The sequence below is a fragment of the Phocoena sinus genome, chromosome 19 (assembly GCF_008692025.1).
Source record: "Phocoena sinus isolate mPhoSin1 chromosome 19, mPhoSin1.pri, whole genome shotgun sequence".
In the NCBI taxonomy this organism is placed as follows: Eukaryota; Metazoa; Chordata; class Mammalia; order Artiodactyla; family Phocoenidae; genus Phocoena; species Phocoena sinus.
This window is the reverse complement of record NC_045781.1, coordinates 35,488,219-35,511,619: the sequence shown is the minus strand read 5'-3', so window position 1 is coordinate 35,511,619 and position 23,401 is coordinate 35,488,219. Positions and strand designations below refer to the sequence as shown.

Sequence of the window (23,401 nt, the reverse complement as noted above, 5' to 3'; positions counted from 1 at the left end):
TTCCCATCTTTAAAATGGGGATGCTCAGAAATATGAAAAAAATTAATTCATACCTATTTTGATTAGAGTAGTAAAATATACGTGTCTTTGAATTTCACTAAAATATAGTAGCTGAAGATAGTATACTTATTTTAGTATCTGTATAAGCAGTTTGATTTTCAGGAACTATACATTCGGTGTGCTATCTCAATATTATTTTTGTCAAATGATTGCTTGCTATCTGTCTACCCATCCATCTTCTGTGTCCATATGGAGTTCATGGTAACAGTGCCAGTGGGTGGTTTTTAAGCTATAAAGCCTTGAAACATGAAAGAATGACAGTAAGGTGCACTTGTAAGGGTGGTTACTACAGAGTATAATCTAATTGGCAGAATCTTGACTTATTAGTCTGGGATACTTGGCTGCATTTCAGTTTCAGTATTACAGACTCTGTAGCCCTGGTTATGTGATATATCTGATTTTAACCATTTCCACATTTCTTAAGCAAGAAAGAAGCACTGCTAATTTTTAACCATCATCAGTAGTGCTAAAATTTCTTGCAATACGTACAAAAATTTTGTTAAATATTTTTGGAAGAAGATACTACCTGAACCCAACCTCTAATTAGGATTATCTTCTCTGAACTCCTGTCTGAGAAATGTTTAGATATCACTTTGTCCTCATCTTTGAATTAGTAGGGACTTCGCACGTAGACCGTTCTCATGAGAATGCACTAGATGTTTATGACATGAAATGGAATTTTTCTTGTAGAAGAAAAGACTTTTTCAATGAGTGGTTACAATTTGATTGAAAGTAAGTAGTTCCAGTGTAGATGTGTAATGCTTGCATTTTGCCCTTTCAGGAGAAATGGTGATGGACAATGCCATGTCTCCTATGGAAAAGAGAGACATGGTTGACCCCCACCCTGGGGTGGGGGTAGGATAAAAATACCATCCTTCTGTCCTACTGTATAGCATTGGAACTATATTCAGTATCCTGTGATAAATCATAAAGGAAAAGAATATGAAAAAGAATATATATAGGTATAACTGAATCACTTTGCTATACAGCAGAAATTAACACATTATAAGTCAACTATACTTCAATAAAATTTTAAAAAATACTGCCCTGTAGAGGCCTCATAAAACTATTTGAAGTCATTAAGCCTCTGTTAGCTGTCGGTAGGGAAAGCTATTTGTAAAATGCCGTTTTATTTATATCCCACTTAGTTCATGCCTTAAAAAAAAAAAGAATTGGGAAAAGTTATTTTATTTATTACCTGTTTACATAGATCACTAGAATTTTCCCCATCGATGTAATCCAGCAAGAAATTGACATAAAATAGTTTTTAAAAAATCAGTCAAGATTCTCTGTTAAGCAGGTGAAACATTCAATAAATTGTAACTATCATAGCTCCATTGACAAAGAGTTTTACAAGGCTTCTCTCATTTAATTTTTTCCATCATCCTTCAAGTCAGTTTCCTCCTCTGCCACAATTGAGATAAATGCGCCCGGCTCACTTATCTTAGGAACGATAGGACTGCGATTCAGAGGACTTCTGTCTGACTCCAGAGTCAGTGTTGTCAACCGCTGTGTCCCCACAGTTCAACTGTATTACAGGATTCTCAAGACTAAGATTGATTCCTGGTGGTTACTCTGATTTAAAGGGGCATTGGTTTGAAATCTTGGAATTTCAGACCAAAGCTGTACTTGCAGGACCAGGAAAGACTGAAAAAAGAGGCAGGCCACTCCAGATTGGTAGGTGGCAGTGTCAATAAGCAAGTTACACATGAGGCTTGTCTTGGGCAACCACAAGATCTCTGCACCTGCCCGTCAGAGTCTTAAAGTTATTGATACAGAGGCGTTCACGGGGTTCAGTCACATATACCGTCCAGATGGTCTCAATAACGCATGGCTCTCTCAAAGCTACATCTTTGAAGTGGCTCCTAGGGCAGGAACAGTGGGCGGGACGTGGATTCCAAGGACCGGGAGGGCTAAGGAGCCTTTGATTGCCTGGGTGCAGCGCATGGGTGAACCAGGGGTCACTACTTCTCCGTGACCTCTTCTAGCGAAGGGCCAGCACAAATTGTTTTCGCTCATTAGGTCTTTGACTATTAAATTTTGAGCAGGTGATTTAAAGACAGCAAAGGATGTGGCTTTTAAATGGAGAAGGAAGGATTTAGACTACACTTGAGAAACGACTTCCTGGTACTACTATGTCTAATCGGCAAGGGAAGTGTGGAACTTAGATTCATCTTTGTGAGGTGATTTCAAGACAGTTCTGCCTGAAGAAGATCCAACAGGATAGATTCAGCGTCAGTATCTTAACTAACCTTATAATTCTAAGAAAGTTTATTAAATAAAGTTCTGAGTCTATAAACACTACAAGAGGGAACTTGACCTTCCTGTCTTTGCTACCCCATTCTGAAATGTCTATAGCAGGGAAGCTTCTATGTGAAGGAGAAAGTTCTGACTCCATCTTGGGGGAGGATGAGGAGAGGGCATGTACCTAGCTATTTATCTATCTGTCTATCTATCTATCTATTTTTGCCATGGTAACCAGTAATTATAGAACTAGAGGAAAACTAAAGCTTCCTGCAGAAAAACAATAGCGTGTCAATAACAGCAAAGACTGGATTTGGCAGGTATTATTCTGAGTGGCAAAACAAGCAAATGATATGCTTTTGGATAGAGAGACAGCTGGGTAAGTGTATGATCTGATGCCCAAGAAAGACGTCCAGATGTGCTGTGGTTGAGGGGAGAGATAAATGTGTGTGTGTGTAAATAAGAAAAAAAAATCAAATTCTATCCTGCCAAGGGAATTTGGTCAGGGAATTCTGAAGGCTTTAGGAAAGGCGATTCTCTTGTATTATTTATATTTGGACACATGCAAGTATTGTTCCTCTCCAGTCCAGGGCTTGGCGTGAATTGCACTGGGCCACAGGCTGAACCACATACCCCGTGTCGCTGAAATACACTTCGAATTCAGTGTGCATTTACCTGTTTTGAAGCAGCCTGCTAATGGCTGTAAATTCAAGGTCAGAAACATTTTTAATAGAAACTCTCTGGTCTTTTGTGTCATCTTTGCTTCCATGAAATATTGTGGCCGGTAAGCCCAGTGGATAATAAAAGCGTAATTTCCTGTCAACCAAAATAATCTGCAAGATTGAATTCTAAAGTGTTGGTTAAAGCCCATTTTTATTTTAGGCTTCAGAGTGTGGCTCATCATTGGGAACTTCAATCCATGTTGTTTGCCAAATCGATGGTGTAATAAATTTTTGCATAATGACTTAACATATCTGAAAGTTGACTGAGTTCACCTTAAAAAAAAGTTGAGGTCAGTGGGTTCAGACCTGTTCAGGCTGTAATTAAAACTATCTCTGAAACGTAAGTGAATGAAAAGTTGGATTGTAAGTATCTTACGTAAGGCAAGATGCCTTCTGGGGGAATTCTGTTGCTTAGGGGACTTCCCTGGTGCCCAGTGGTGAAGACTCTGTGCTCCCAGGGCAGGGGAGCTGGGTTCGATCCCTGGTCAGGGAACTAGATCCCACGTGCTGCAACTAAGACCCAGAGCAGCCAAATAAATAAATAAATATTAAAAAAATAAATAAAAAAAGTAAAGAGTTACTTATTTGTAAGAATTCCAGAGAGACTGTAAAATCTCTTCATCTCACTCTCGAGGTGTAAATCAATGCAGCATTCTAATCAAGTGGATTGCTTGGCCAGAAGTACATACTGTGGTTAGAAAATCTAAAAATAAATTGATTTTTACCCATACTTTACAAACGACGCTCAATTTCTTCTTCCTTGCATAGAGTTAAGCGGTTTGTGTACACAGCTACTCTTACAACGTTTATTAATTCTGATAACAGTAACATAACATTCGGTTGCATCTCAGGAATTCCTATAAAGCTATTCTGTCCTCATCAAAGAGGATAAATTACCTCTGCCTGTGGCAGAGGTACCTGCATGTAAATACTACAGTTCTAATTGTCACAGTAGAATCCCATTTCTCTCTGAGTAATAGACTTCCGCTGAAGTGAAGGCCAAGTCTCAACACCCCCGATGGCATGCTTGGGAACACTCCACTGATTGGAGCAGTCTTCCCAGTGTCCCATATGCAGTGAGTTAAGTATGTAAGTTATGACATCGTGCAAAATCCATACACTCCAGTGCTGGGTTTCCCGAAGTCTGATATATGTGTGTACCGTGCTAGTGCTAGTAAGTAGTTCATGGGCATGGCATTAAATGACACTGAGGAGGAAGTGACTTTCTCACCACACCTTTGAATCTTTCAAGTCTTCATTAAGAAGGTCAGAGTTAGGAGGTGGTTTTATTCTCTGGAACTCCAAGCTTCTCAAACCATGGTCCTCTTATCAGTAACATCTGCATCACAAATGAGGTTATTAGAAATGCAGAGTTGCAAACCCCACCCTAGATTTACTGAATCAGAACCTGCATTTCAGAAAGATTTCGAGGATTTGTATGCACGTTGAAGTTTGAGAAGCACCACCTAGGGGTGTTCTGGAGGTGACTCTTGGCTTAACCAGAGCTGGTTGGTAAATTTTCTCAAACTGCCAGACCTGGTTAGTGGTCACATTGAAAACTTGAAATTGGTCATGGTGGAAGTATTTCTATCATGGAAATCAAAACTCAGGGATTCTTTTTTCTTTTAGAGAGCCACGTGCTAAATATTTAACTGCACACCCTTGCCTCTAACTGTTGCTGGTCTTCCTTTTTAACAGAGAGATGACCTCAGGCTCTGACAGTGTTTAGTTCAGTGAAAATTAAACATCATTTAAAATGCCAATCTCATTGTGCTTCAGTTCGCTGTCTCCCGTACCCTCTCCATGGGATGGCACTTGTTTTTATTCCTCAAAGCTTTGGAAATCAAACATGCTCTTCTCTTCACAAAGAACTGGCAGAGAAGAGGGCACTGATTTGACTTGTACTCTGGAGACCATGATTAGGACGATTTGGTGGGTAGGGAGAAGATACCATGGCCATGGATTGGATGATGTGACAAGAAATGATTTACAACTACGCTAGGTACTGATTCATTCACAAATCCTGGATTAATGGTGGTTTCATTCCTGTCCATCGATTGACTTAAATGTCCTTTTACACCTACTGCTCCCCCTGCCATTGGGTAATTCCTTCTCAACATTTAGATGACACTTCCTGCAGGAAGCCTTCTTTAAGGCAGTGAAGATGAGTGGCATACCTGTCACTCTGTACTACCCTAACCCTTCTCAGACTAAATAAAAGATTCTAAGTATCCATTTCTTAGTCTTTAACCATTAGACTCTTAGCTTCCTGAACATAAGAACTCTGATCTGCTTGCGTTCCTAGCCTTAGTGCCTGACCCACAGTATATGCTTATCAAATATTTATGTAATAAGAGAAGGGATTCTGGTAAGAAAGAATTTTGAAGTTAGATTACCTAGATTCAAACAATGGTTTGCTCTTTACTGGAGGTGTTCTTTGGGCAAGTCATTTAATTATTCTGCACCTCGGTTTTGAGTAAAACAGTACAAGGCATAGTAAGCTTTATCTAACTGTAAGATATTGTGTTAATGGATACTGTTGGGGGCTATGCATACATTCCTTTATTAGTACCTTCATTCTAACTAGTGAAGCTATACTATTGAATCAGATTGTTTCAGGGTCTATCATTACTTTTTACCTGATTCTGGCGAGTTCAGGTAGGACAGCAATTGTGTCACATTCCATCCTGAGTGGTTTGGTGGCATTCCATCCACTTGGTGGCTTCCATCAAGGAAGTGTCTGTTAGGAGTTAAAATTGGGATTAACTTTCCTTATCCCCGAATACTCGCAGAGTATTTGGCACAATTTAAAAATAACTGTCCATTCTAGCTTTTCTTAATTACTTTACCAAGATTATCTTTTTTAATCTTCAAAATAAACCAGCTAGGTAGATATAATTCTAATTGTTGTTGTTGTTAATTGGCCCCCAATTATGCAACTGGTAAAGGTAGTTCCTTGACTGGAATTCAATCCCCACGCTGGCTGGTGTTAGAGAAAACTCTCACAACCATCTCACGGTTCTGCCTCTATAGCACTCAGGCGATTAGACGATGGTCTACATGGCTTTCGAACATTCAGATATGGCCCAGCATGGAGCAGGGTGTGTTTGGAGAGAATAAGTCTCTTTTCCCTGAGAAGTGTTTAGGCAGAGCCTCTGTGAATAGAATGACTATCACCTTCTATCCAGTATGGTCCAGCCCTTCTCTTACCAGCATCCCACTCATCCTCCCACATCCCACCTTCAGGAAGGTTTTTGACTAACTTTGTGTGACTCTCGTACCCTGACTACACTACCCTTTCTGAGGAGGTCACACAGCTTAACTCTTTGCTCCTTCATTTGACTTTTTTAACCAAAGGGTTGGTGTCAGGACCATCCTCCCAGTCTGGCTCAGGAAAACCACAAGCACCGCAGCTTACTGAGTGCTTCCCATGTTCTGGCTGCTTCACATGAGTCTTGTTTGTGAATCACCCTACTGCCTGGAAAGTAAGAATTATTATTATTGCCATTTTGCAGAAGAGAAATGCAAATTCTCAGAGAACTTAAGTAGTTCGTGCATTCTTACAGAGACAGCATGTAGAGTGAGCTGGGATTCAAGCCCAGGTTTTTCTGCCTGTAAAACAGAGAGTCTGCCAAATAGCGTGACCGTCCTGTATCATCGTCCCTGCTCCATGTCTAGGAGAGCATGGCATGTGATGGTTGTGCTATACATGCCGTTTAAGTGGATTGGCAATTCAGAGTGATATTAATATTTCGCGATTTCTTACCAAGACCTTTCAACTTTTGTTTTCAATTTGAAGCCTGCAAAGTTCTGCCCTCACACTGGGATGAGAGAAGGCCTTACTGTGAAATCTGCTTTTTATTTCCCTGCGTGTACTGCAATTCTAAGGAAAGTTGGGACGTTGTTCCGGACTCTGTTTGGTCTGAGTTGGTTCCCTATGGAAAGCTTGTCTTCCCTTTAGTTTCCAGAACAACTGCTGCTTGCAGTGACTCCCCTATGCACTTATCAGGGTGGGGCCTCTTTTGAGGTACGGAGAGAATCCAAGTGATTGAGCTGAGCCCAGGCAAAGAGTGACAAGCAGGGCTATTCCACTGACCATCTTGTTAGATCAGATCCTTCCTGTCTTTACAGCAGAATCTGGGTCTGCCCTTTTCAGCTAGCTTCACTAAGACCACTCACTAGCCCAGCCAACGTAATGACGTTCTTGCTTTCCCATTCTGAGCCAGAATGGAACCGGGGACCTACAGAGGAAAGGTTCCTACCCCATTATGAATTCCCTGAGCCAAACTGTTCCCCATAGTGTCCTGATGAATTATTTTCCCATTTAATCTAATTCAGCAAGGCTTCTCTCTGGGATATGCAGTGGACATTATTTCTTTAAAAATACTTTTTTTGAGAGGGAAGAAACACGTTTTGCCATGCTGTAGGTAAGCAAAAAAATGTATTTGACACCTCATGTAATGGGGATTTTTTTTTTTTTTTTTGTCCATCCCTTTCTGAGTCTCTACAATTGAAAATTGTATTTTTACCGTATTTCATTCCCAAAGGAGATTTTCATAATTTAAATCTCCTGTTCAACTGTACATTTGGAATGGGAGCCTTGACACCATCCTGATTATAACATACATGCTGGACATTACAGAATTTCTCTCCGGGAGCATTCTAATTTTATTCACTCTTTATTGGCATCCTAGCAGAGAGTTGTATTCTGCGCCCTGAACTGGACAATCCCTTCTGATGGGTTGCGGCAGCTAAGACTGTGAAAATTGGGGTCATTTCCCTTCCTGTTCTCATTTGTAATTTTTTAAAAAAATGTACCCATTACAGGCTAGTTTATTCACATAGTTCAGCCTAAAGTGAACTAGAACTTATTTTTAAACTGGGAGGGTGGAGAGGGGCAGGGGAAGAGAAGGAAGGAAGGAAGGGAGAGAGGGAGGGAGGAAGGAAGAAAGAGAGGAAGAAATGAAGGAAGGGGGAAGGAAGGAAGGAGGAAGGAGGCTTGCAATCTCTACAAGAGTACAAGAAAGTATTGGCAACACCCAAACTTGCATTACAACCAAAACGACTATAAGAAAAGAGAGAGTGGGAGTAATGGAGAGAGAAAAGGAAGCGAGGCAAGAAAGAAGACAGGAAGGAAGGGAGGGAGAGAGGAAGGAAAGAAGCAAGGAGGGAAAAGAGAACTTGAAGCGGTTTTTGATAAGTAACATAAATACAAATATAAATACGAAAATTTAAATAAAGCTCACAATATAAAAAGACCTGTTAGCTTACTTGTTCTAATTCCTCAGGTCCACTTTCTTGACTCAAGGGTTTGGGAAATGCCTACTATTGTTCATGTATATGCTTTTGAAAACCAGTGATTTTGTTTTAAAACCTGTTGCAGTGGACCTTTATCTTTCTTCCTCCTTGTTTTTGCAGGAAATTTCAATGAGAAGGAAAGCCAGTGGATCGTGGTCTTAGAAAAGCTGCTTAGATGATGTCTGTTTCCCGTGCTGTAAACACGTGGCAGAGCTGTGAGTAAATGCTCGTCACTGCATGATGAATTGGATGGCTGCAGACCAGAGGCAAACAAAATAATTGTCTCATTTTCGTGGTGATTTGCTTAACTGGGGGGACCATGCCAGAACGGCTAGCGGAAATGCTGTTGGATCTCTGGACTCCATTAATAATATTATGGATTACTCTTCCCCCTTGCATTTACACGGCTCCGATGAATCAGTCTCCAGTTTTAATGAGTGGATTCCCTTTGGAACTAAACAGGCTGAGTGAAGAACAGCGGATTTTGAACCGTTCCAAGAGAGGCTGGGTTTGGAATCAAATGTTCGTCCTGGAAGAGTTTTCTGGACCTGAACCGATCCTTGTTGGCCGGGTAAGCTTCGTTTTTAAGGTCCCAATTTCGGGATCTGTTATTGATCCCTAGACCTTTAACATTAGGCTTGTCACAGTTGTTGCCACACTTAGCTGTAAGTACTTTAGGCCAGATGGTTAGTTAGTTTACCTCTTGGTTCTTTAGGAATATGAATAATCCCATGGTAACAAATTTAAATGTAAACGAACTGCTCTTCTCTGGAAAGCTCTTCCTCCCCATCTCTCCCATCCTCCCCATCTTTTATATCATAGCTTTAATAACACTTGTGTAATGCATACACAAATAAGCTTTTTCGTTCTCATTTCACACAAGAAATCTGCATGCCAAACCTTTCCTGTAACTTATAGCGCTTGGAAGAGGTATGCATTTTTGCTCAGTTTGAATTTCTACCACCTGGATTCCTAAGATGTTATTTTGTTCCATTTTAGTTTGAGGCCATGTATCTCCAATTGCAGGTAGATTTTTCTCCTTTTTATGTTTCTTTTTGTTGTTTGTTGGTTGGTTCAATTATTAACCTAGGATGGGGAAAGGGAAATTCTCAGAGTGGGTGCTTAGCAGTGCTTTGTACTTACTGTAACTCAGTAAATTTTGCAATAGGAAACTGTTGCATTCATTGTCAGATGGAATCAAATGTATAGAATCAAAATTTCAGCTTAGTGGTGTGCGTGTGTGGTGTATGTGTGTGCGCGCGCGTGCACGTGCATCTACGTGTTAGACTGGATTTACATTTGTTTTGTTGCTGTTGGCAGGTTAGACAAATGTTCCTTGTGTGGATAAGGGCTGCCTGCTTTTCAAAGTTTCACTGTGGGTTATTGAAGACTATACATGTTTATTCCTCAGAATCGCTCATAAGCTTCTGTTAATTTTAACACTCACCATCATCATAGGTAGAATTCCAATTACGAGCCTGCCAAGGACTGATTTTCCTGATAAGTCAGATTCAGAAGTGAATCATGCCAATATTATGCGTTTCCCAGATGCAGTGATTTAAAAAAAATAATTAAATATGGATCTTCAAGACTTGAGTTAACACTTTGTGTCTCGCTAGGAACTTCTGATTCCATTCCTGCTTCTACCTCATTGTCTTGCAACGCAGATTGAGCCTCCCCAAGGATTATGCTTTTTCATTTCATGTAGTTCTACTTGGACAAGGGAAATCATTCAAAGAATATTTATTGAGCCAAGTACCTTTTTAGGCATATGGGGGTATATCAATGAACAAAACACTGATCCCTGCCTTCAAGCAATTCACATTCTGGTCGATACTGTTTTGTATTGAGCAGTCTCATAACGGCACTTTGTAGGCACAGTCCTGTTTGATTTTAGCAGCAGCTCCCTCTGCCTCGCTCTTTATATGTATATGTGTATACGTGTGCATATGTACATATATACAAACAATACGTGTATAAAACAGGTCTACATTCCTTTCTTTGTAAGTCCAAAATACAAAAAAAAATTTTTTTATATGCTTGATACACACTCAGGTAGCAGAACTGACTGGAGGCTATTTATAGTCGTAGTGCATCCCATTGCTGTGACTGTACATATATTTCCCAGCAGAAATGTTACTGTGTTTGACTACAGGGTGCTGCCCCAGACTCTGCTGAAGGTTTTGTTTACTATACAGTTTATCTACCTTAATACATTTCTAAATGTGAAAACTTCTCAGTTCCAAAACATCTGACCCAGCCTGTTTTGAATAGGGGCTTCTTGACCACATTATCTTTTTTTGTTGTTGTTAAGTGCAAACATTGAGACTTTGGTGGGTTAATAAAGTAAACCGAGATCGTAGAGCTAGTAAATGATCTGAATCTGAATCAGGTTGGGGATTCCCAAGGCCATAATTTTATCCACTGTATCCTATTACATCTTAGTGACTAGTTACCATGTATTTAAACTATAATTTGCACTTAAGAATTATTGAGTATAAAATGCAGAGTTCTTAAATTCTTACGTTCTGGAAATTCAAAACTTCTTTAGCCAGCGCTAAGGCAAGGCGTTTTCATACCGTATGAAATTCTGGGTATACGGTACATGCACACATGTATAATTGATGGATATTTTCTCCCTGTTTCTATTAGTGAACTCTGTGGAGGTCTGCCACACTGATGGTATCTGGTGTAATATAAACAAACTTGCTATCCCCAGAACTTTCCATTTTTATCTGAATATAAAAAGTAATTAAATTGGGGTTTGTTTTAGACTCAGGCTCTAATGAGTAATTTTGTCTCCGTTCTTTAAATGTAGCAACAGAGAGAGAGGCAAACAATGTGGCATTTACTGTCCTTTTTTGACTTAGTAATCCTTGAGAAATCCATGCCTCTTTGAACGACAGAAATGTTGCTAGTGAACCATAGGATTTTGAAACGGCCAAAGTGGTTCTCATCCTTGATGGCTGCTCTTCACGTGGCCAATCCCCAAACGATTGTTAAATCCGAGTTAAACTTATTTCTGAAGAACTTTTTCTGCAAACATATCCAATCATATATATTTCCCCTTAAAGAAAATTGCTCCTGAATTATTACAGCTTGGCCTTTGAGGATCTTGAGTTGTAGCAAAGCCCAGAATGCATTTCGGGTGACTGCTGCCGATTATGAGTCAGGCCGAGTGTGGGGAGGATCCGTATCAGGGTGCCCACGGGTGCTTTACAATGTTTTATCTCTGTGCACGCTCTTCCACGACTGACTCTAAAGCACTTCGTCGCTGAGCTTCTCCCCAGGAACTGGCTGAGAAGCATTAGTTACTTGTGAGCACGCCTGCTCTGTAAAAGGCCCTCCTGCGAGTCACCATGGTGGGAGCCTCGGGCCTGGCACACTGAGTTCAAGCTCAAGGGCAGAGCCAGCTTTTAAGTGATTGGCTCTTCAGAGCTTCACATATACCCTTACATCCTTTGTTGTCTGTTTTTACTCTATTGGTAGGCAGCTAGATGCAGAGAAAGAACTAAGCCTTAGAGATGGACTCTGCAGAGGTCTGAATATTGGCTTTGCCACTTCCTGGATGTTTACCCTGGGAAAGTAACTAAAGCTCTTCAAGGGTTACCCAAATAAGATGAATACAAGTAGATGAGAATAATTTATGCACAGTGCCTGCACGTAGCAATTGTAGTCATGATTGTAGTCTTAATTGTGTGTGTGTGTGTGTGTGTGTGTGTACTTGGAGAGATGGACAAACTGACAACTACATCACTAGGTGAGCACAGGACTCTGGGAGCCTAAAGAGGGGCCCTTTCAATTAGCCCAGGTTGCTTAGGATGGAGGTGTTGTTTGATATTTCCGTGTGTCTTGAAGGGTAACTGTAACTCAGCTTGATGGCGTGGGATGGAGTGGGAAGTTAGGTGCCCCTGCTGGATAGATTTCGGCTTATGCAACGTCGTGGGAATAGGGTGGGATGACTGAGGGTCCCCTTGATCAGAAGTAGCATAAGCCTCTATGTTTCTCAGTGAATTAAAATGAAGTTGAGATCTGTATTCTTACAGAGCCTTCTCTGCCCCATTCTGTCTAAAATATAAGCGTCCCATCTCTGATATTTCATACCCTTTGACTGTGCTTTATTTTTTCTCCTTCCTGATGATCACTGTCTCACATACTCCATACTTTATCATGTTTATGATTTGTCTCCTACTAGAATGTAAGTTCTACAAAGAAAAGGATTTTGTCTCCTTTGTTCTTCACTGAATATCTCCAGAACCTAGAACACTGCCTGCATATAGGGAGAGCTCATAAATACTTTGCATGAATAAGTGAATGAATAATTCACCTAAATCATGGGGGAATTTATAAAATAAGATAAACCCAATCAGCTTTAATACAAATAGCATTTTTCAGCCAAAGGGGCAGTACATTACTGTCATGTTCTCCTTTTCAGTTGTTTATTTTAGAGACCTGCTGGGTAGTTTAAACATTGTTTCTATGTATTGATTTTAAAAGTCCTTCTTTGAGGTAGTAATAGTGATAAGTTAATTTGTTAAAACAAGTCTCCTTATGAAGGCTGCAGAGTCTTCTCTCTGGAGGCTGTCCCCCTTACTAGTGGCATGAAGCAATTCAGGCTGGGGATTCCATTATCTTCCAATTCTTCTGCAAGCTTACATTTGCACTTATGTCACAAACTAGACCAAAAATCTTTCTGAATTCTTGAAAAACAAATAGCAGCTAAACAGACTCCGCTCCTGGCTCCAGCTCTCTGTGGTACAAGGTGGTCTGGAGCCTGTTTGTATACACACATAAATATTTAGATTTCTGCATTGCCCAGGACCTCCTGTGTTGACTTTCTCTGGCAATTCTGGAAGAGAATAAGGTGGTACATGGGACCCTTCACCCTATATTCTTATTTGTCTGGTTTTGAAAAGGAAGAGAAGGAAAACCCATGGTGCTTTTCATAAGTCTTGTAACCGAAACAAAAATGTTGTCCTGGGGATGAAATGTGCATGGGTTCTTTAAGGCTGGCGTCTTGATGCCATCATGAGAGCCCTTGGCTGTGAGTCAGGAGGGTGATCGATCAAGTCATTACACAAATATTTATTGGGCACCTACTATCTCTTAAGTGTTGTTACCAGTGGATTCTCAGTTCTGAGCAAACACAGATCCATGCCCTCTGTCATAATGGGCTACTAGGGGTAGACAGATGTTAAGAAAATAATCATAATGTGACATATGACATGTTAAAACTGAGATAAGTACTCTGAAGTGAAGGAACATGGGTCTATGGAAGCTGGAAGCATATAGAGGAAGTTGGTCTATTTGGTGGGATGATGGAATCTTCCCTAAAGGAATCACCTGTGAGCTGAGATGCCAAAACCATGAACTAAGGTGCAGGGTTGAAAAAAGACAGCATTCCCACAGAGGACATAGCATATGCACAAGACTATTTAAGGAGCTGAGAGAGGGTCAGAGTAACTGGAAGACAGAGAACTAGGGCTGAGATCTTTTGAATTAGGTAGAAAGATGGGCAAGGATCTCTTGGAAATCTGGCTTCTGTCTTTTTTCCCCTCTGCTATAAAGGAACTGGAAGAGAAAGTCACACAACGTCTCTCGGGCGCAGTTTCCTCACTTGTAATTGTATAGTGGATTATGGAATTATATTTAAGATACAGATCCCTGTGGAACAGGAAAAGAAAGCAATATAAAAAAAAAAAAAATGTGTGCAACCTATCTACCCAAGTTCCTTTAGCTCTTGTTCTGTGGTTCTGTGATCCTCTGTTCCTCAGACTGTTTTATTTTGGGAAAAAATGGTTTGCTTTCCAGGTGGTCAGAGTTCTATCCTAAATCCTCTTTCTTACATAAACTCCTCTGCTCTCTTTCCTCCCTTTTCCCCTCCTACCTGGATTTCTGAGCAGTTCCTTATTTGGATATAACTCTCACTGGTGATGCCACATCTATTTATAATTCTCTCCCTCCAAGGTACTGACTCATTTTCTGTCTTTAAATTTGACCTTCTAACCTCCCCTCTTCCCCGTAACTTGGAAATCATTTGGGTGGTGTTTAGTATGAAGGACACGGGGTGCCAAATAATTACACTATATTACAGTTTACGGTGTCAGCGGCTGGTGAGAAAATTGCACTTGACATGCCATTATTTTTGCTAGCTGTTTGCATGTTAAGAGCACTGGGCTACGCAGCCACAGCCAGATTGTATCTTTGGCCTTGCGAGAACAATTCGCTGTCAGTTTCCTGAAGCTTCTGCCTACTCAGACAGAGACTTGTGCACCAGTAATTTGGCAGGAATGCGAGTCAGCCTCGCATGTCTCAATCTGACCAAACAACAAGGGTTGTCTGCCTTTTGCCCAGTGTCCCAGCTTAGAAATAACAGGCATCCCAGAGCTGTTGGAAGTCTTTTGATGCTGATATAAAAAAAAATGGAATAGCATTAGTCATGTTTGTTAGCAGAAACCCTCAACACACACACACACACACACGCGCGCGCGCACACACACACACGCACGCACGCACGCAGTCTATTAGCTGACTTTGTACGTGAGTAAAATCCCAAGACATCTCCTGATTCTTTCTCTCGGTAGCCCCCAAACTCTCACTGTTTTTTTTCACCTCTGCTATGAAGGTAGATGGAGGGGAAAGTCACACAGGCTCTCGGGCACAGCCAAATTGTATCTTTGTTCCTTACCAAGGGGCCAAGTGAGAGTGTGTATAATCTGCTTATCTCTGTAGATGCCTTGAAAAGTAAATTCCTTCAGACTTACAAGAAGAGCCTTGCACATTTTGTCGGTCCTCTTGAAGAGTCATCTCATTGAGGCAGATACTTTTCCCACTTGAAGCAAAGTGCTAGTAGTTATATGTTTGTGGGTGAAAAAGCCAGATTATGTCACCCTATTTTATGAATAAATAGTACCAAGGTATTCAATGTGGAAAAGAAAGAAAGCAGAGAATTGATTCCTATCACAAATACGAAGCCAAAGCTCAGAGGGAAGAATTGGGCAAACGTAAAGGCTGCACAACTGGGAAGGCTTTCCTTGCATCACATAGCAGAATAGTATGAATCATCCAACAATGGTTAAAATTTAGAACATGGAAACATGATTGCAACTGAATAAATATCAGAAGCAAGATATAAAATGGGTGTAGAATTTAATTTAAAAATGCATATGTGATATGAACAGAGTACCTGGCATGTATCTATTACGATATGTATGTGTACATAAAAAATATAATCAAACATTAACAAAAATAATCAACTCCTTTGTACCTATCACTCTGATCATCCATATTCAACAATTTTCACAAACAAAGTCAATACTCTTGATTTTAAAAACTAACGTAAGGAGAATCCTAATCGTATCTATAACCACTATCCACTATTTTCTGATATAAAGATTTCCCCAGTTGAAAACAACATAAGATTATAAAAATCCCAAATGTATGATTCTATCTAATGAATAACTAATAATCATGTAGCCCTAATTAAAAACAAAATAAGGGGGGACTTCCCTGGTAGTCCAGTGGTTAAGAATCCATCTTGCAATGCAGGGGAACATCAATTCGACCCCTGGTCAGGGAACTAAGGTCCCACATGCCGCAGGGCAACTAAGCCCGCGCGCCACAACTAATGAGCCTGTGTGTCACAACTAGAGAGAAGCCCGCGCACTGCAACGAAGAGCCCATGTGCCACAACGAAAGATCCCGCGTGCCACAACTAAGACCTAATGCAGCCAAAAAATAAATAAATATGAAAAAACAAACAAACAAAATAAGAGGTTAATGCCTGATATTAATTCATATTAATAACGGTACCACAAATCAATAAAAGGAAATATACCAATATACTAAAACTTCTTTTCCAATATATATGGTTGGATTATCTTTTTTTATAATTTTCTGCATTTTATTTTCTAGGTTCTGCTTTTACTACGTTGTAAAATATAATAAAATGAGAGAAAAATAAATGACAATGTTATATTGTTCAATTTTTTAAAACCAATGCCATCTATTCATAGCAAATTCATGGGGACCATCATTTAATGTGAAATCAGTTGGTAAATATTAATAGAATTTTTTTACTTTTTAAACCACACCTGTGTTAAACCTTTGGAAGTTCAGTCTCATCAATTAATAAATTAAAGTGCCAGCAATATTTAATCATTTTTATGAAACGATGAAGAGAGAAGGAACAGCCACAGTCTTGCTGCACTGTTGTGTGCATGTTAAATGACTTTCGTTACCATGGAACAGACCACATATTAACCAAAAATTGAAGATTTTGTACTTGGCCTTGAAATGGGAAACTATCGTATGAAGATTGTGTATTTGGCCTTGAAATTGGAAACTATCTTTGGAGTTTTCAAGTAATGCAGTCAGCCTGCATGTTGCTTTTAACATTTCTGTAAGAATAGTGTAGAAATGTTATTTAAGGTACTATGTTATTTAAGAAAAAGCGTTAATGGCATTTACAGGATCTCATTTGGCATTTACAGGATCTCATGTTTTCTACATAGTAGTTTCTTTAATATTTCATCATTTTTCATCTGTACATATTATTTCTATTATAGTTAACTTAAAATCACTCGCACGCGCGTGCGCACACACACACACGCACACACAGACACACAGACACACACTCACACTCACCCCTTGGCATAATTTGATTATATATATTCCTGTTCCTAACTAGGTCTTTGAATATTTTGAAATGTATTAAAGACAGTGTTGTCAGTATTCAAAGATCTGAATATTTCATTAAAATATAGGTATGTTTTCTCATTAGCACCAGCTATTACCTCACTCCCATTTCAAAACATTTAAGAATCTTCTTAGATTTATCTAGGAGGAGAACTAAAATACACTACATTCTTATTAATCAAAGTGAGGGTCTGTAGATTAGCAGCAGCTTGTCACCTGACAGCTAGTTTGAAATGCAGAATTTCATTCTTATTGAATCAGAATCTGCATTTTCACAATAGCCCCTAGGTAATTCCTATGCACATTAAACCATAAAATACATATTTTTAAAGAAATCAGTCAATCATCAGTTAATCCAGGGATAGTGCAAGTCATGCTTTTTGCTCTCTGCAGACAGCTTGAGTAAATTTTGAATACCACTCAGCTAAAGAAAAGAGTCATGGAGCTGGTGTTTGCAAGAGCCCCAGGCAAGGTTGTGGGTAGAAGCCGCTGCTTATCTCATTTGCACCCCTGTAATAAGTGCTGGACACAGCAGGCTGTGGCACCAGTTTGCACATGGGACTCCCCTGTTTTGCAGGTGACAGCAGAGGGAGGTTACTGTCTGTGGAACACCCCTCCCCAAACTTGATTAGTTAACAGGAGCTGTTTCCTGCTCATATCCATGGGCTTCTTTTTCTGCTGCATGTATTTACCACAGCGTGGCAGATGTGCTCTGAAATCTGCAGACCATCAAATGTCACTGGGCTTCTGTGGGAGACAATAGCGGAATCCAAATGAGCCTGGTCAGGAGGGCTGAGGAATATTGGGGGAACAGTAGGGAATAAAACACTGGATGCATATTTCTATTTCTCTCTAATCCTAATAAAGTAACCTAGCTGTATTGTATAGATTATTATTATTACTATTATTATTATTATTTTGGCTGTGACTATCTAGTGGAGACTGTGAACTTGATGACGTTAGCCAGAGACATTAAAGTAGGGGAGAAAAGGAGGTTTAAATATCTATTAAATGTTTACTATATGGTAGACACTTTATAAAGTTTTCTCGTTCAGTCCTCCTGGCAACCGCCTGACGAAGGTACCATTATTCCCAGTGCCAGATCTGGAGAGAGGCACTGAAGGGAAGAGTTGTTTGCTTTAGAGTTTACAAGTGAATAAGTGTTGAAGCCGGGAGTCAAACCCGGGTGTGGTGATCTTTGAACTTGTTCCTGTAATCTCCGCAGCACATGGTCACGTTTGAACCCCGTGCAGGAAGGGCTCAATGTGCTAGGCTGCCACCCCAATTTGTAGATGAGAAAAGTGAGACTCACTGAAGTTAACCGACTACATATCTGTATGGTCTCCAGACTAGATGTAAAAGGTTTAGTAAGACGTAAATAGACATTTAGTGATATCTATCCAATCGCAAAGCCACTACACCTTTTTCTTTGCATGCGTCTCTCTGTGCTTTGGTAGTCAGAGACAGAGGTGGATACAAACCCCTTGAGAGAAGAAAAAATGTCCTTAAGACTAATGCATGTGGTGGCTCTGTTTTATTTCCTTTATGGGGAGATGAAGCTGTCACAGTCTGGGCCTGAGCAGGGCTGGTACCATGTACGAGGTGATTTGTGGGTTCTTCTCCAAATGTAGGGGCTAGCCCAGTGTCTTTCTTTCTGGCATTATCATTTAAAGATACACATTTAAGATGATTATGATGATAAAGTAAGAGATAAATGATGAAGGAGTAGCAGGAGGAGAAGAATATTTTTCCTGAGCATTTATAAGGCATATTGCTTTGTGCGTTAAATATATGTATAGATGTTGTCTCCATTTTGCAGGTAAGACAATTGCGATGTTGGAACTGAAGCGAATTCTCATTGGTTAGGTGACTACAGTGAAATGATTCTAGCTGTTTTCTGAGTTGGGCAGAGTTCTTAACTACTCCAGAGCTGTAGCATTAAGTTAGCTCACTGGAAGCTTTGCCGCAACTGGGCAATTTTGTGGGTTTGCTTTGAACTGAGAATCACCAGAACGGTGGAAAGAAGAGCAGAATACTTGAATGGGATGAAAAAGAAAATCTTGCACACATAGACAGGTGCTAAAAGAAGACAGAAAGCTTGTGCCCTCCAGTTGCTTTAACTAACTGTGTTAATGCTAAATAATTTAGTAACAATTCCCTGTGCACTTGGTAGACAATATTACAGAGGCTCCAGAGGTGGGATCTATAATTTACTTAGCTCTCTTCAGTGACTCACCCAGTGCCTTTTGCAACTCCAAGAATCTTTTTCCAAATGGATATGTGCTTCTCTGTTTCATCTCTTCCTTGCCAGCTCTTGTCATGGTGACCTTCCTCTGGACAGTTCTGGTCATGTCCTTTGTTACTGGTGCACTTTGACCACTGAGAATAACCCCCTCATGCCTTTAGCAGATTCTGTGAGGAAAAGTAATTTGGTGAAAGGCAAACATGGCTATTAAAAATGACCAAATCCTGTAACTCCTTGAAGAAAGCCAGACTCCCCAGTCACTCAGAGGCTTTATTTAGAATGTGGCAGGTTTATTTATAGTGGAGTTTTCTTTGCTTTTATTTTTTATGTGCTTCTGGGAACCCAAAAGTATAAATGAATTTCTCACTGCGGTTTGCCTCTTGTCGTACTTCTGTGAGTGTGTGTGTGTGTGTGTGCACGTGTGCGTGTGTCCTATTATTTTTCTCTTAGAGCAGTGTTGCTTTGGCAGAGCTCATCGTCTGAATCTGACCCTGACTTTGCAGGGACATTTGTAATCAGCCTTGTGAGGTGCTTTCAGGAATCATTAGTCATTTGCAATGGTTGGTCCTATTGATTACAGCCACTGTTCCTCTCATCTTCTCCACTTTTCCTGCCATTACACTCATGCTGTAAAGGTCTAAGTTTTTTATAGCTGAAACCAAATTCCACATCCCAAGTAAATTATCGGGAATGCATTTAAATGTTTCCAGTTTTTCCTCCATCCACAAGTGGGAGGAAAGACACAAGTTGAAGCTAAAAGACCAAACAAGAAACATAGAGACACACCTGCCCCAACACATAAGTACACACACACAGAATGAGGTGATGAGAGAGGGTCAAAGAGATACAAAGGGACTTCCCTGGTGGCGCAGTTGTTGGGAGTCCTCCTGCCAATTCAGGGGACACGAGTTCAAGCCCTGGTCCGGGAAGATCCCACATGCTGTGGAGCAACTAAGCCCATGCGCCACAACTACTGAGCCTGCGCTCTAGAGCCAGTGAGCCACAACTACTGAGCCCGTGTGCCACAACTACTGCAGGCTGCGCACCTAGAGCCCATGCTCCGCAACAAGAGAAGCCACCGCAGTGAGAAGCCCAGGCACCGCAATGAAGAGCAGCCCCTGCTCGCTGCAACTAGAGAAAAGCCCTTGTGCAGCAACAAAGACCCAACGTGGTCAAAAATAAATAAGTTTATAAAAAAAAATAACAACCCCCCCTTTAAAAAAAAAAAAAAGAGGCACAAAAGATAGGGCCAAGCAGCAAATGGACAGTAAGACAGAAATCCTCCATTACAGAGAGGAAGTCATGTGAGTGTTACGACATAAGAGAGGAGCCCAGACACAAAACACAGAGAGTGAGTGACTTTCACAGAAACACAGAATTTCAGAAACACAAAGAATCCAAAATAATGAGGAAAAAAGAAAGATTGGGTGAAGGTGAAGATTGAGAGAGAGAAGTAAGGCAGAGGAGACAGAGAGTGCATGCGGAGAAAAGCCATCTGGAGAGGATTTGGGGTCCACTAAGTGGTTTTCACTAGGCCCAGACTAATTTCTTTCAGTCCCTGGACAGATGGGCTTATGCATACTTTTATGGCATTTCTGATCACACAGGTCTGGCTTTTTGAAAAGAAGTGCGTTTTGATTCTGACACATGGCTTTTGCTGAATAACTGTGGCTGGCAGGACTGGGCATGAAGTCAGAACAATTTGAATGAACCAACAAACAGGATGATCTTTCTTTTAAACTTTTCCAGAGACACAATTTTGGCATTTAAAGGTATATACACTTTCTAGTAATTGATGCTAGAGACTAAATCATGGGATTTTACCTCAAACTGGTTGTGGAGCATAACAATTTAATAATGAGTCTTTAAGTAAAATCATCACATCATTCCTACTTAGGGAGCATGGCACTAGTTTACAAAAGAAGTGGGAAAGTGGGAAAGGATTATGAGTAAGCCTCTGGACAATTTATGTCTTCTAAAGCTCTCTAAAATTGTGGAACGGGCTTTTGAAACATTGGAAGAAAAGCCATTTTATTAGAATTTACATTTACAATTTAATTTATACAACTAATTAAAATAATCTAAAATGGCCATAGAGAAGGCTGAGGTTGTTTTCTGTTTTTGCATTTCGCAAATATATTTGAATAAATATATATTTTAACAGCTTAAGAAAGAGTAGGCAAGGTGGAAGTTGAAGGATATGTATAGGTAGGACCAAGGGAAATAACACTTCCTAAGTACCTAGTGCCTTCCAGATGTACGGAATCTTATTTAGCCTTCACTTGGACCCTGTGAGAGAGGGCTGTTAATATCACCCCTGTGCCCTCTTAACAGATAAAGAATTTTAGGTTTAGAGAGACTTAGTTACTGCCCTAGAATGGCCAAGAAAGTGGAGAATGGGGAATGGAATGCAGAACCAGCTGATTCCGCAATCTATGCTTCTTTCTGCCTACACTGCACTGCCCCCTCACTCACTTTATTTGGTTCTTCCATATGTTTCCTTGCACATGGATACGTTCTTATGGAATATAGAAAAAGTTCTTAACTTTTATACAACACAATTTGTTCTTCCAAATACTTCCCTTGATTATCTCAGTAGCCGAGGGAGCCAAGGAGGATAACTAGGATGGTATTCAACCCACATGGAAACTGGGCCTCTGACACGTTGTTCAGTGTTTGCTCTAATGATCACACTGCCTGCACACGGTCCTTTGAGAGGTACCCCCCTGTGGTAACTTCTCTCCATCAGGAAGTGTTGAGGTTCCTACTGCAGTTCCACGTTGCACCACAAAGTGGATTGCTTAAGACTCGGACTCCTAAATCCTGCTGCGCGTCGTTGCCAGGAGCTAGCAAAGGCCTGGATGGGATACCTTTTAAGTATACCATCCAGTCACCTGATTTATGTGGTCTCTTTTAAATCCAAGGACTACATTACTTCCCTACTTAATGCTGCCAAATGCAGGCTGAGAACTTGGATTAACAATAGTCACCCTCCCAGGGGATGTTATTGAATGAGGCTTTCAGAAGCCTGCACTGCCTTGTGACCTCTTAGCTTCACATTGTCCAAGACTGTGTTCCTTTATACAGCCTGGTGCCCCAAGTTCCCCATGATGTATAGTCCAGGCCAGGAAACGATGAATGCAAGAATGTTAGAGAATTCTTTCGTTAACATTTGAGGAAGGTCATTGCAGTCAAATCTTTCTTTAGGAATATTCACCAGGCTGGATTTGGGTGGGAAAAGGAGGACCAGGTCTGTGTCACTTGGCATTTCAAGCCCTGGAATACAATTTCATCCCGTGACCTGACAGAGAAGCTTTGTTACATTTACAAGGACAATTAGCATGCCTGGAAACTGCTCCCTGAGATGTGATAAGGAAGGAAAAGTCTGCATCTGAAGGCTCCTCTCTCCTGAGAGAACTTTGGAGCTAGCTGAAGAAAGGATTCCCAGTTTGGAAATGGAGTCTTAGAAGAGCCTTTACAAATGCAAAATCCTCGGATTCTGCTACTCTGTAAGCACCACAAGGTTCTGGCTTTTTCTTTTGAATTTTATAAAAGCGTCAGCACAAGGAAAACTTTTCTAACCCATTGGGTCAGGGGTTGAGTTTAGTTTCCATTCTCGCTCCCCTGAAAGCTAAGCATTCATGTGACTGGATGCAGATTTTCATTTGAACCTCCTTCCTCTTAAAGGACTTGTATTTTCTATTTTACGATTTACTATTTAAAGTATATTGTTGGAGGCAGATCAACTTTTTAGGGGGCATAGATTTGGGGTTTGCAGCTCTAGGAGGGAAACTGCCTTATATGAACATAGAGACACAACACAAAATTAGGAAGTGATGTTTAGCACAAATATCTGAAACCATTAGCAAGTTTTCAGTCTAATTTCTGTCTTGTTTTGTTGTTGTTATAACCACAGTGGCTAACCTATTATTCTCCCATATTTATCCCCTGAGATGAAGAGCTTATTCAGTTCACCATACCCTGCATCACCTCCACTGACCTCTATCAAAAGTACAGGGTCCTTTCTTTTTAAATGAGAACTGTAGTAGCCTGAAGTGTTGTGGTAAGGAGTTCCTCTTTGAAGTTAGACAAAGCTGGGTTTTACGTCTTGTCATAACAACCATACACTACAGCT

General features: G+C 40.5%; 1 protein-coding gene across 1 annotated transcript in view; it reads left to right on the top strand.

Annotated features, from left to right (window-relative positions):
- The window catches only part of CDH8 (cadherin 8), a 375,449-nt gene that overhangs the window by 5,732 nt on the left and 346,316 nt on the right, over window positions 1-23,401 (top strand). The window contains exon 2 of the mRNA XM_032614776.1: window positions 8,445-8,895. Within this exon, the coding sequence (XP_032470667.1) occupies window positions 8,644-8,895 (252 nt within the window). The 5' untranslated portion in view covers window positions 8,445-8,643. The remainder of the gene's footprint in view (window positions 1-8,444; window positions 8,896-23,401) is intronic.